This window comes from Sorex fumeus, unplaced genomic scaffold (genome assembly GCF_029834395.1).
Source record: "Sorex fumeus unplaced genomic scaffold, SorFum_2.1 ptg000072l, whole genome shotgun sequence".
Classification (NCBI taxonomy): domain Eukaryota; kingdom Metazoa; phylum Chordata; class Mammalia; order Eulipotyphla; family Soricidae; genus Sorex; species Sorex fumeus.
The window spans coordinates 53,193,463-53,207,863 of record NW_026606129.1 but is presented as its reverse complement, the minus strand read 5'-3'; the positions used below and the strand labels follow the sequence as shown (position 1 = coordinate 53,207,863).

At 42.4% G+C, this 14,401-nt stretch overlaps 1 protein-coding gene and 1 non-coding gene across 3 annotated transcripts in view; both read left to right on the top strand.

The window, feature by feature from the left end:
- SFMBT1 (Scm like with four mbt domains 1) overlaps nucleotides 1–14,401 on the top strand; it is a 117,631-nt gene that overhangs the window by 57,788 nt on the left and 45,442 nt on the right. For both annotated transcript variants that reach the window (XM_056129185.1, XM_056129186.1), the window contains exon 2: nucleotides 9,233–9,370. In XM_056129185.1, coding sequence (XP_055985160.1) covers nucleotides 9,343–9,370 — 28 coding nt within the window. In that variant the 5' untranslated portion in view covers nucleotides 9,233–9,342. The remainder of the gene's footprint in view (nucleotides 1–9,232; nucleotides 9,371–14,401) is intronic.
- LOC130037972 (small nucleolar RNA SNORA58) lies at nucleotides 14,033–14,155 on the top strand. The gene has a single exon (XR_008794548.1). It is a non-coding gene; the product is annotated as a small nucleolar RNA SNORA58 (small nucleolar RNA).

The window sequence follows — 14,401 nt, the reverse complement described above, 5'->3', positions numbered from 1 at the left end:
CCACTTACAAGCTAATGTAAGTAGACCTGCAGGGTGAGTCTTTGAAAAAAATAGGTAAAATTCTATCTCTGCTCAAATTCCTTTGGTTTCCAAACCAAAATTCTCAGCGGCCTGCAAGTTTATATATAACCCTGCTGCCTGCTATGCTCTTTTCCTGGCTGCTTGGTACCGTCTGCCTCATCTCTGCCTTAGTGATTCTTAACCATCATCATCACCACAGACATGCTGCCCAAGGGCCCGCTTCAGGTTCTTTCGACTCCCTTGTTCTTTCTGGGTGGAAAGTTCCTACCCAGGTACCACATATATTGTTTACTTTTCTAAGATGTTGGCTTATGTCACCCATCACTAAACCTTTGATCACCTACTTAATTAAAAATTTAAAAAAAATTAAAAAAAATTTTTTGGGTCACACCTGGTGGTTCTCAAGAGTCACTCTTGGCTTTGCACTCTAGAATTGTCCCTGGCATGCTCTGCAGACCATATGGGATGCTGGGAATTGAACTCATGTTGGCCATGGGCATGGCAAGCACCCTACCCAATGTACTATCACTCTGGGCCTGATCACCTTTTTTTTTCCTTTTTTTAAATTGCGGTATTGTTGCTAATGTAATGTTGGCAAAGTGTATGGGGTACAGTTTCATACCTCCTTAATGTATGTTACTTTTTGCTCCCACCTTGCTCTCTCCCTCTGGTGATTTTAGTCTGGTGATTGCAGTGAGAATCCATGGGTTAGTTTTGCTTTGGTACTGTCTGTTCTCTTGGTTTGTTTCTTTACATCTTTATATTCTTGAAATCACCATTTTAGTATTTATCTTTGTCCTTCAGACAATTTCACTTAACCCTTTCTGGGCCAGAGAGATAGTACTGGGCTTAACATACTTGCCTTGCACATGGCTGACCCCAGTTCAAATCCTGGCACTGCATCGAGTCTCTTGAACACCACCAGCAGTGAGTGATCCATGACACAGATGGGTGTGACTCACTACCTCACCTTCCCCACTAAAGAAGCCCTCCCCGAAACTGTAATCCCCTCTAGTTCTATCCTTGTTGCAGTAGGCATATTTTTTCTTGTCTTATAGCTGCATGGAGCCAACATGGCCGACCCGAGTTCGATTCCTCTGCCCCTCTCGGAGAGCCCGGCAAGCTACCGAGAGTAGTCGATATGCCAGACACAGTAACAACAAAGTCTCCAATGGAGACGTTACTGGGCCCGCTCGAGCAAATCGACGATCAACGGGAGGGCCTTTACATAGCTGCATGGATGCCATTGTAAATATCCACCCCAACTTTATCCACTCATTTGTTGTTGGACTTTTGGACTTTTGTTTTTTTCCATATATCTTATCTATTATAGTGAACACAGTTCAGGCATATTATTATTATTATTATTATTATTATTATTACTACTACTATTGCTATTCTTCATTATTTGGCCCACACTTGGTGATACTCAGGGCTTACTCCGGGTCACATTCAGAAATCACTCCTGGCAGGCTTAGGGACCATATGGAATACTGGGGATCAAACCTGGGTTGGCCATGTGCAAGGCAAATGCCCTATCCATGGTATCCATGCTCTGGCCCCAGTAACAAACTTTTTTTGTGGGGGGGCCATGCTCAGCAATGCTCAGGAATCTCTCCTGGTAGTGCTTGGGAACCACATGGAGTGCCATGTATCGCATCTGGGTTATTTGAATGCAACATAAGTGACATTACCCACGGTACATCTCTCCAACCCCCGTGAGGTATATTTTTGAATTAGGGTTTATGTATTCTTTGACTAGATACTGTGGAGTGGAATTGCTGAATCATATGGTAGATCAATTTTTAATATTTTGAGAAACCTTCATAATGTTTTCCGTAACATCTGCACCGATTCCTACCAGAATTTTTCAAGGGCTCCTTATTCCTCACATCCTCACTGGCACTTGTTTGTTTCCCCTTCACATCTTTGCCAACCTCCCTCTTCAGAGAAGTCTTCCTTTATCCCTGCTTAGCTCTATCATTTTGGACATTTAGAAAAGTGCTCTACTTTTCCCCTCTTACTGAAAATAAACTTCATAACGTTAGGTATTTTGTACTATTTTCTCTACTATTTTTCTGATATTCTGATAAGGTCCAACACAGTAATTTTTTTGGTAATACTTGCTGACTAAATAATATTCATGTCAATAAGTCCATTCTTCTGAAAATGAAATTTTAAATCACAGAAGCATTTGTACACTTCTGATCTTTAACAAGTGTATGCAGTAGGGGCTGGAGTGACAGTATAGTGGTTAGGGCATTTGCCTGGCACGCGGCCGACCCGGGTTTGATTCCCAGCATCCCGTATGGTCCTCCGAACACCACCAGTGCAAATTCCTGAGTGCAAAACCAGGAGTAATGCTTGTGCATTGCTGGGTGTGACACAAAAAGCAAAAAAAAAAAAAAAGAAAAAAAAGTGTATCCAATACAGATAAAGTGGAAATTCCCTTTTAGGGTGGGAAAGATGGATCAGAGGGTTTGAGTGTGTTCTTTTCATGCAGGAATCCTGGTTCAGTCCCATCGCTGCATGGTCCTCAGGAACTGTCAGGAGTGATCCATAAGCACATGCCAGGAAAACCCCTGTACCATGCAGCATTGTCAGGTGTGGGCCCTGGCCACCCCCGTGGCAACCAGAAATTCCATTTTGCTTTGTCTCTGCCTTTCACTCTCTGAGAGGTAAGCAAGACAGTGATTTTTTAAAAATTCATCTATTTCTTAGTCTATTTCTTGTGATGATGGAGTTTCACCTACATAGCTGTAACAAGGTTCATTGTGGCACCAGGAATCTCAATGGCAGTGCCAACAGTGTGGTGGCACCTGGATTGCATTCAGCATGTGGGGCAGTGCTGGGTTTGAACTTTGGCGCCATGCCTGCAAGGCATGCTCTCTTACTGAGCTGTCCCCTTTCAGAGGTGGTGCTTTGACTGCACCCTTCCACAACATACCTGTCTCTGTCTCTCTGTCTTTCTCCCTTTCCTCTCCTTCTCCCTCTCCTCTGTTCCTTTCATCCCTTCCTCCTTCCCTCCCTCCATATTCTGTTTTTCACACACACACACACACACACACACGTCATTGTGCTAGAGATGGAATCTTGAGTCTCAAATATGGAAGATGTGCTCTGCCATTGATCTACGCCCCTATCTGTATACCTGGAGAAATAGATGTGTGTGTGTGTGTGTGTGTGTGTGTAGTCCTTGTTAGAAATATAGTGGTAGATTTTTTTCTAAAAAAATCAATAAATAATCTCTGAAATAATAGATTTCTCCCCCTAAAATGTTTAGTAGATGTAATCACACAATTCATTTAGCCTGTCAGGCAGGTCATGTACAAGATAAGGGAGAAAATATTACTCAGCAATTGAAGTATGACATGCTAACGAAAGTTTAGGCCCAATTAGCAACCAAAAATGCTGTCTCTACTACTAGTATTTAGTATATTCAACATCATGCTTGAAATTATTACTGGACTTCCATCTCTTGAATTAAAGGATAAGAGTATAAATCAAAAAGTTAATTCCAGTGGGAAGATCCTTTGAACTGTCTGATATTTATCGACTTAAAGTATTTTCTGCAGCCGCAATACATTGTTGTTGCTGTGAGTTGAAGGAAGGGGCTCACACCCAGTGGTGCTAGAGGCTGGCACCCCTCCCAGTGGTGCTCTGTTGCATCTATGGCCCTGAATGAATCTTTGGAGAGTCACTGAGTTTTTGTCTTCTTCCTAAGCACTTTGAAAGTTATTTATGTTAGACATGTTAATCATTTCACTAAAGATCCTTCCTATAGAAATTTCTCTTGAATTATAACATCTCCATGAACTAAATTAATCAGAATTTTAATAAATGTAAATAGCTCAATATATTATGGTCAGAAGGGAGAATCATAATACTAAAATCAATGATAAAAGGAATGAAGGCAGCAAAGTAATCTAACATGAGTGGGAAATTAAAGAAAATAATGAAAAGTGATTCAGATTTCTACATTCTAGGCTCCTGGATATTTAACTGTAATTTTTTTTCACACTGCATAAAAAGGCAGCAGACTAGCAGTAAATCAATACTGGCAATAAAGAGAGAAGTCAAACAGGTATAACACAGCAAATAAATAAAAAACATCTTTATCAGTTTATCATGATCTATTAAAATAACAAACTGATTGTTCATTGATTAAAGTCTAAATATAAAATTGAAAAATAATGTAAAATTGAAAACTGTCATAGATAACTTACAGTTATATATGATTTGCATTTTTTCCGTCTTAAGTATTTGGACTTTATTCATTAATTATTTATTATTTTAAGCTTCATTTCTCTGCACAGAATATGTTGACATTCTAAGAGTTTATGAACATAAGTAGTAGATAACTTCTTCAGAGCCTAATGAGCCAGCATTAGGACTTGCTTTGTTACTTTAAAACCATGATGATATGTAAAGGTAATTTGCTATGTTAATGCCAGAGGAGCTTGAATATATCAATTTTAAATATTCAATTTTGAATAGCAATATTCAATTCAATTTTGAATAGCAATATTCAGAATTTACTATGTAGCCAGTTCTATGCTAAGTGCTTTTCATGGGTTATCTTACTTATTCTAATAGTAGTCTTATGAGGAAGCTAAAGTACTGTTAACCCCTCTTACTTATGAATCCATGGACACAAGTACGTTAATTTTTTGAAGTCACAAAGCCAAGTAAACAATGGAATCCAAATTTTAAAAGGTTAATACAAGGAACTTTTTTGTTCTGCAATGTATGTTAATGTAAAGAACTTTATATTTTTTCCATTCTGTTTTATAGACAATAGTTTTAGGTGCCTATGGATATACCCCAGTTTTCTAATGATTATAGGAATTTCTAGTGCCATGACTATGTGACATTTCATTCTCATTCAGTAGATGAAAAGTTACTTTGGTTTCTTACTGTTACAGAATCTACTCTTACACGATCATCCTCATCCTATTGCTTGTCGATTGCCTCGAGCAGGCACCAGCAACGACTCCTTCTTTCCAGCCCTGAGAGTTTAAAAGAGCCATATTCAATGCTCTTTCTGGGTTAGGACAATGAGACCCATCATTGTTACTGGTATTTGGCATATTGAGTACAATACGGGAAGTTTGCCAGACTCTGCCACGGGCAGGATACTTTTGGTAGCCTGCTGGGTCCTCCAAAGGAAAAAGGAGATAATAAGATGTTATGCGGCTGCGAGCTTCTGGGAGCTGGGTTTTATAGTCTCTGCGTCTTGGCCGTTGATAGAACCAACCTGGCGCTGGCGCTGGCGGCAGCTGGTGGGTATGACGCCTACCTACTGGAAGATGGGGGATCTGGGTGGAGAAGGCCCAGTCCCAAATCGAGCAGGCTTGGAGATCTCAGCCCTAGGACCCGCATGCCTGAGTTCCTCTGCTGGTTCCTTCATGCATGAGGCTTGTCCGGACGTGTGGAGAGTGATCTCAGCATGGCTGTGGCTGGTTCTGGAGGTCTTCGGTTGCCGGGCTCTGCTCGGGGGTGGGGGGAGGGAAACTCAACCCGCCTCCCTCCAAGGGGCCCGGGTGAGGACAGCCAGGCGCGGGGGCAGGAGACTCTGCGCTGTTGTCTTCTGGGAACTGGGTTTTATAGTCTCTGCATTGTGGCCGTTGACGGGAACAACCTGGCGCTGGCGGCAGCTGGTGGGTGTTATGCCTACCTACTGGAAGATGGGGTTCTGGATGGAGAAGGCCCACTCCCAAACTGGGCAGGCTTGGAGATCTCAGAAACTCTTACAGAGCTTCTTAAATTATTGATCACAAACCCATAGTCATGTAAATATTTTAAAATATTTCTTCCAAAATAAGTCCTGTTATTTATTTTAAAATATTTTTCCAAAATATATTTCCTTATGATTTATTAAAGTTATTGTCATAACTTTTTGTTATGGCATGCAAGTATATCAACACAACTTTTTTGTTTGTATACTTATTCTATATACCAAAATACCCAGGGTCATGTGAAATTTCTCAGGTGTGGGCAGGAGAGGTAGGATTGAGTGCATGCTTTGCATGTGGGGGGCTTAGGTACAATCCCTGGCGCTACGTGGTCTCTTGAGCACAAAGCTGGGGGTACTGAGCACCACCTGAGGGGAGCTCCCATCCAAAAGATCCTCTGCTGAAAAGGGGCTACAAGTTGAAAAAGTGTAAGAAACCTTGTTAAAGATAATACTGTAACAATTATCATTAATTGTGTAGCCTTTATACATTCTGGAGGTGTCTCCCAAGCAGTGCCCAAGGGGTCCAAAGGGCCAGTCCTAGTAATACTCAGCCGACCTGGAGGGGGAAATAAAAACATTAACTTTATTATTTAACTTGGGGGTGGAGGGTGGGCCACACCTGTCTGTGCTCAGGGCATCTGCTCTGTGCTCAGGGATCACTCCGGGCTGTGCTCAGGGGACCATATGCAGTATGGAGGATCGAACCCAGGTCCGCTGTGTGCAAGGCAGATGCTTCCTCTATTGTACGACATGACCGACGTGGAGGAGGGAAGCTTTCGTCTGGGAGGAGGAGGTGCTGTGATGTGGTAAAAGTGTATGAAACCTTGTCAGCAACAGTACTGTCAACTGCAGTGCAAAAACATATATTTAAAAAAGTGCTCCTTGCTGAGGCAGGCTGGTGGGTGGGAGGCAAAAGCGGGAATTGGTGGAAGGAAGTGGGCACTGGCGAAGGGATTGGTGTTGAAACAATGTGTGCCTAAGTCCCAGTCATGAGTAACTGTGTAATATCAAGGCGATTAAATAAATTAAAAATCCCATAAACCCCCCAAATCTCATTGTCTTTACTACTCAGATTGTTGACATTTATAGGTTTTTATCTTAAGTTCCTCCATCAAATATATACCAATTTGTGCTTCCAAGTTCTCTCATTGTCTGTTAACTCTGATTAAAAAAAAAAAACATAGGTTAGTTACATATTTTTCTTCTGTTGCATTACAAAGCAATTAAAACAATGGGGCGGGGCAGAGAGATAGTATAGTGGGGAGGTGCTTGCCTTACACACAGCTGACCCGGGTTCTATCCCCAGCATCACATATGGTCCCCCTCAGTACAGAGCTAGAACGGACCCCTGAGTACTGCCAGGTGTAGGCCAACAGCTCAAACAATTTTTTTCCCCAGGGTGCACATCCTGCAGGACTTGGGATCTAATCCCAGCTCTCTGCTGGGGGTTACTCCCATTATGCTCGAGTGCTGTGCAGGACAGAGGATCGAGCCAGGGCCAGCCACATGCAAGACAGGTGTCCCCTTCTATGCTTGTACTAGCTCTTTAGCCCACAAGAGCAATCTTAAATTTTATTCTAAAATTGGATTATGGTGATTGTTATACAACTTTAGTCTGTAGCACTATCCTCCCGTTCTTCATCGGTTTGCTCGAGCGGGCACCAGTAACATCTCACAACAAATTGTGAGACTTGTTGTTACTGTGTTTGGCATTTCGAATACATCACGGGGAGCTTGCCAGGCTTTGCTGTGCAAGCGAGATACTCTTGGTAGATTGCCAGGCTCTCCGAGAGGGGCGGAGGAATTGTACCCGGATCGGCCATGTTGGCCGCGTGCAAGGCAAACGCCTTACCTGCTGTGCTAAAATTATTGAATAGCACAGCGGGTAGGGCGTTCGCCTTACAAGCGGCCAACATGGCCGACCCGAGTTCGATTCCTCCGCCCCTCTCGGAGAGCCCGGCAAGCTACCGAGAGTATTCGATATGCCAGACACAGTAACAACAAAGTCTCCAATGGAGACGTCACTGGGCCCGCTCGAGCAAATTGACGATCAATGGGAGGGCCTTTACCTTTACAGTAAAAGTAGGAAATTTGGCATATGAAGTATACCCCAGTTAAGCTGTTTTTAAAAAAATTAAATGAGCTCAGCGTTGGAGATATATATATATATATATATATATATATATATATATATATATATTTTTTTTTTTTCCTTCTGGTAGTGCCATGGATTGAACTCAGGGCTTCCACATATGCAAGGCAAGGCTCTACCACTTAACCTCTGTAGGGCTTACTTTGGAGGGTTTTTTCCTATCTGTGCAACTGTAGAATAATATAGCTGGCACTTGCTCTGTGTGATATTCTAGATAAGTGGGATGGAAAACTATATAAAGAAGTATGCTATGTCCTAAATCTTTTTGAGACCACTTTAATCCACGAACTGTTTATTAAGATGTGGGCAGGAAAACCACCGTGACTTGAGCCGTTCGCTTGGACTTGGTGTAGTTTTCAGAACCTCACTTCTGCAGGGGTGCGGTAGAAAGCAGCTCCAGAATGGGGAGCCATGAGAGACGGGAGAGGTTGTGGTGGCCGCAAGAAAATCCTGTGGGATGAAGGGGCTGCAGAGTGATAGTCATGATTATATCTGCTAAAGCTACCCACTGGCAAGGACTGATTGGCTGCTCCAAGGACAGGGCAGGGTGAGGGGCTGGGAAGCCCATATGGAGGCACGCTGGAATAGACCATGCAGTACCCAACTGCTGAAAGGGGGCTCCAAGGCCTCCTTCATGAGAGGCTGGCTGCAGGGACGGGAGAGCCACAGTGGCAATTTAACTTCATGTAACATCTGTATTGAGGGTGCTCGCTTGCTAACTCAAGCTAACTCACTCTCTTCTCTCTTTCTTCCTTTCTGTGGGAGAGCACACTTAGCAACACGCAGGGGCTATTCCTGGCTGTGCTCAGGAGTGACCTCTGGCAGTGCTTGGTGGACCATATGTGGTGTTGGGGATTCAAACTGGAGTTGGCAGATGCCATAACGTCATGTTTTATCTCTCCGATTTTTGAGGGTTTTTTTGTTTCTTTATTGCTTAAAAAAAAAATCTTGATCATTGTCTGAAACAGAGCATTGGAAGCTAAGTCCTTCCTCTCAACCCCAGTAAATCATTAGGATATGGAGTTTTGTGGTTTGATATCATGGTGCTAAATATTATGACCTAAGTTTAAAGGTTAGTGGTTGATATACAAGTTAATTTGTTGTGATTTTCAGCTTGGGTCTAGTTTGCTCCCTCAACCCTCCATTCCCTCCATACATAGTCTTCAGTGTTGGAAATCTCAGAGTTTTCTCATTGGAACCTCACCTGTTCTGCTTACATGTTCTTGTTTATCTGCCTTGGAACTCATTTAAATGCCATATCTTAGAAATGAATAAACACACGTGGACATCAGATTGATTATATGTTGCTTTTTATTTTTCAGCATTTCCATCTGGACACTTACTGCCCACTGAACAGATACTTGAAATCTGCAAGTGGTGGAACTGCAGCCTGTCTTTCATTTTGGGAAGCGATAGCCCATGTGCCGTGGACATGAACGGGGAGCAGCAGCTTGACACAGGTAGCTGGGTTCTCTTCTGAGTGTAGAATCATTTCGTTTACATTATCTGACTTGTCTTTCTGCCACTGAGTGTGAAAGTCTTTGAAGACAGGAGATACCCTTCTCTCCACCTGCAGAGGACCTGGCGCTAATGGGATAATTAGTTTGCTTGAAAAGTGCACTTTATGATCAAAGCTTCAAAATTACAACGTTTGGAGCCAGGGAGATAGTACAACAGGTGCTGTCTGACTGGGGTCTGGAATATAAGTGGAATCTAACTGGCACCCGCCTCGTGCAAGATGATTGCTATACAGGCAGCTGCTTGAGGCTCAATCCCCAACTCCATCCTGAGCACTACCAAGAGTATTTGTTCCCTGAGTGCTGAGTCAGGAGTAAGACCTGAGTTCTATAGGATGTCTTCCATTTCATTTCATACTCCCCATAAAAATGCATTTTAATTTTGATAATTGTTTACGTTTGTTATTTATTTAAGTAGTTATACGTTTATAGGAAAGTTCAAAGATATTGTTAGCAGGTCTTGTGAACCCTTTGCCCCGTTTCTGCCATTAATTAACATCTCATATAACAGTACGGTCTAAAAGCCAGAGAGGACATGTATAAAATGTATATAGTCTTGCATCATTTTATCAAGGATATAGATTCCTGTAACCACCATCTCAGTCAAGATGCAGGACTTTTTAAATTTTTTTTTTTTTTAAATTGGGCCACATCCGGCTGTAGTCAGGGCTTACTCTGTGCATAGGAATCACTGCTTGGTTTTACAGTAGTCTTTCTTTTGTCATTTCATTTCTGTTTCTAAAATTTCTTTTAGCCATTAAAAAATGTCTTGGTAACAAATCTTATTTTACCTTCATCTGAGAATGACATGATTTTGCCATTCATTCCTGTTTGTTATTTTGGTGGGTTCCTTCTGGGCAATTATCGGCGTACCTGGCAGTGCTTCAGTGCAAGGCCTGGATGATCTGGTGCTGCTCTGATCCTGACGTCGGAAGCCTGCCTGGGTCACTCCAGGTGCTTAGGCCTCCAGGTGTGGTGGTCATACTTCCCGGGCTACTCCTTGTGATGCTCAGGACATCTTGTGGTGTAGGGAATCGAATGAGGGCCAGCCTCATGCAAAGGATGTACCTTAACTCCTGTATTGTTTTTCCTGCCCCTCCCCCCCGTCTATTTTATTTAATTAATTATTATTATTATTTTTTTGACCAACACCTAGCAGTTTACTCATGGCTCTGTTGGCTCTTTGCTTGGGGATTACTCCTGGTGGGGCTTGGGGGGACCATAAGTGGTGCTGGCATTGAACTGTACCGACAGTGTGAAAGGCAAACACCGTTTGTATCCACTGTAATGTGCTGTTTCTCTCACCCCTGCCTGTTTTGTTTTTTGAGAAGTGTGATTCTGATGTATGCTTGCATGGATTTTTTAGTTTATAGCATGTGAGGTTCTCTTGGCTTCTTGAAACTGTAAGTATATATATCTCACCCAGTTTGGAAATTTTTTCAATTCATATCTTTAAATACTTTGCCCAGGGCAGGTATGGGGGGTCTAGGGTATGTGGAGCCAGAGAGATTTGTGGACACACCAGGCAGTCCTCAGGGGCTATTCCTGGCTCTGTACTCAAGGATCACCTCTTCTGGTGCTTGGGGGACCTTATGTGCTGCTAGGGATCTAACTGGGTTCTACCTCATGCAAGGTAAGCATTTTTATTTTTAAAAGTTGTTCACAATAAATTTGTTACATCTAATATTACAACACCAGTCCCACCACCATTATACCTACCCACCACCACATTTCAAATGTTTCCACCCCAACCCCCAACCCCGCCCCCAAAGCAGGACCTAAATAATTTATTATGTATTGCTTGTTATGAATAATCTAAAAATGATCCAAAAAAGTTTTCTTAGAGGAAAATGTGTGAAGGTTATTGTGTCTCGGGGCTGGAGTGATAGCACAGCGGGTAGGGTGTTTGCCTTGCGTGCGGCAGACCCGGGTTTGATTCCCAGCATCCCATTTGGTCCTCTGAGCACCGCCAGGGGTAATTCCTGAGTGCAGAACCAGGAATGACCCCTGTGCATCTCCGGGTGTGACCCCCCCCCAAAAAAAAAGATTATTGTATCTCACCCTGGAGTCAATAAGCTCTTGTATAAGAGATTACCAATATATAAAATGTTGTGTGGCCACAAATGTGGCTGCCCACTCCAGATATTCTAAAATTCTGAGTATAGCTAAGGTTGATTTAATTTTTTTCTTTTTAACTGAATGGTGACTTTGGGACATCTCTGAGGCATATCGTTCTGAGAAATTTATTTGTGCGTCTCTGGCTCATGACTGTTAATGAGTTTATATGGCGCTGGCGGCAGTTCCTGGGTGTGACTACCAGGCTACCGGAAGGGAAGGGAGTTGGGGGCAAGTCTTCCATTCCCGATTCCATGCAAGTCTGGAGATTTCAGTCACAAGTCCTGCATTCCTGGGCTTTTCAGCAGATTCACTCATGGATGAGGCTGTCTGTGCCTGTGGAGAGCTGCCTTGAGCATGGTGATGATTGAGTTCTGGAGGTTTTCGGCTGCTGGGGCTCAGTTGGGGCGGGAAGGGGAACTGACCTTCCCCCCCCCCCACCCCGGTCTGGATTGCCCTGGATGAGACAACCTAGTGCTGGGTCAAAAGGCATCTCTGGCGTATAGTTCTGTGTTGCTCTCTTCCAAGAGATTTATTTGTGAGTCTCTGGATCATGGCCACTATGGAGCTTTGATGGCGCCAGAGGCAGTTGGTGTGCATGACTGCCGGCTACTGAAGCACAGGGAGATGAGGGGGACGGGGGGGTGCCCATTCCCAGCTCCTTGTGACGGGCAAGCATCTTAACCCCTGTATTATCTGCAGCCCTTAAATACTCTTTTTTGCCCCTTTGGTTTCTGAACCACACCCAGAGGTGCTTGGGACCACGCCTTGCTAGACTGAACCCACTACTCTTCCATGCACACTGTGAACTCTCGTCCTAGCTTCCAGTCCTCCCTCCTATTTTTCTGATACTCTGTTTGCACTAATGATGCATAAAAAGTATAATTAACAATAGTGTAAATCAAGGTACCTCAAAAATGTGAAGAAAAAATTAAAATTGTGATGTCTTCTGTGATAGTTTGTATCATTGCTTTCTGGGTAGTAAGCTTCCCATGTTGAATGCACATTTCCTGTTCTATACTTGTAACCTGCTACTTTTCTGAGGATCTTTTTTTTCTTTTATGTTTTTGTGTTATTTAGGGTGATACTAAATTGTCATTTCTTCTAGGTCTTATCTATCTACAAGCATAACTTAAATATAGCACAGCGGTAGGGCGTTCGCCTTACAAGCGGCCAACATGGCCGACCCGAGTTCGATTCCTCCGCCCCTCTCGGAGAGCCTGGCAAGCTACCGAGAGTATTCGATATGCCAGACACAGTAACAGCAAAGTCTCCAATGGAGACGTTACTGGGCCCGCTTGAGCAAAACTTAAATATACAAACTTTTAATTAATTCATTTGTGGGGGCCACAACTTGTGGTGTTCAGAGCCTACTTCCAGCTTGGTACTTAGGGGACCATGCTGTGTAAGGGATTGAACCCACGCTTCCTGCATACAAAAAATGTGTTCCAAATGTTGCACTGTCTTATTGGTTCCCCAAACTACACAGCTTTTGAAGGAAAACTGATGATTTTATTTGTTTGCAATATATTTCCTTAGTTTTGTCTTGTCTGTTTTGAAAATAAATTATTTTGTAATGATGTTAATATCATAACCTTTTTGTTTTTATCTTATATTATTCTTAAATTTTTTTTTTTCCTTTCGGAGAGGAAGGGGGATTCTTCAGCTATGATCAAGGATTTCAGAGGCCACTCCTAGTGATACTGTATTAACTGAGTTCATACTAGGCCCTTTGATGCCAATTTAATCTGGGATCTGCATTGTGCAAAATATAAGCTTTACTCATCCTGTATTATCTCTCCAATCCCTGAACATTTGTGGTTTTGTAATTTTGTTATGAATATCTCTGGGGTAGGTTCCTAAATACAGCACCCACACTATGCCCCATGGTAGAACACTTGCCTTACATGTGCGGCCCTGAGTTCAATCCCGGTCAACAGACACATGCTCACACTCACATTGTATCTGTGATATTGCCCCTCTGTCTTCCACCAGAATTGTCATTATGCTTTATCTGCCTAAGTACAGCCTCACCATAGAATGTGTTGTCAAACTTTGGGATTTTTTATAATCTCATGTCTAAATGCAGTTTATATTCTCATCTATCATTAAACTCCGGTTTAATCTAGCTTTGGGTATTGTATAATGCTGCTATGAATGTTTGTTTACAAATACCTATTTGAGGGGCTGGAGCTGTAGTACAGCAGGTATGGTGCTTGCCTCGCACATAGCTGAACCCAGGTTTGAGCCTTAGCACAACATATGGTCTCCCAAACTCCAGTAGGAGTGATCACTGAGTGCAAAGCCAGGAATAAGCCCCGAGCAGTGTGGGGTTTGACTCAATAAGCAAAATAACAATGCTTTGTTGAATTCCTATTTTAAGTCCTTTTTGGATATGTACTTATGAGATGAATTGCTGGGTTATAGAGTAATTGTGTTTTTTGAGGAACCACAATATCATTGAATTCCTACAGCAGAAGTGCATAAAGAGGGCCTACCCACAGACCGATTGACTATTGATGGAGAGGCAGGGGGGACAGTATATGCAAGAGTAATTTGGAGTTGGTATCAGCTCTAGTCAGCTTAATCAGTGGCTGAAATACTCCTACATTCTCAACAACAACAACAACAAAAAAAGTGCATAAAAATTCTAATTCTCACATCTTTGCCAACATATATTTCTTTTTTATTGTTATTATAGTCATCCTAATGGATATGAAATGATACCTCATTGTGCTTATGATTCATATTTTCCTAAAGATGTTGAGTTTGTTTTCATATTATTTCCATTTAAAAAATAAACAATAAACTTTTTTTTTGTTTCCCTTCTAATCCAACTTTCTTCTCTCCATCTTCAAA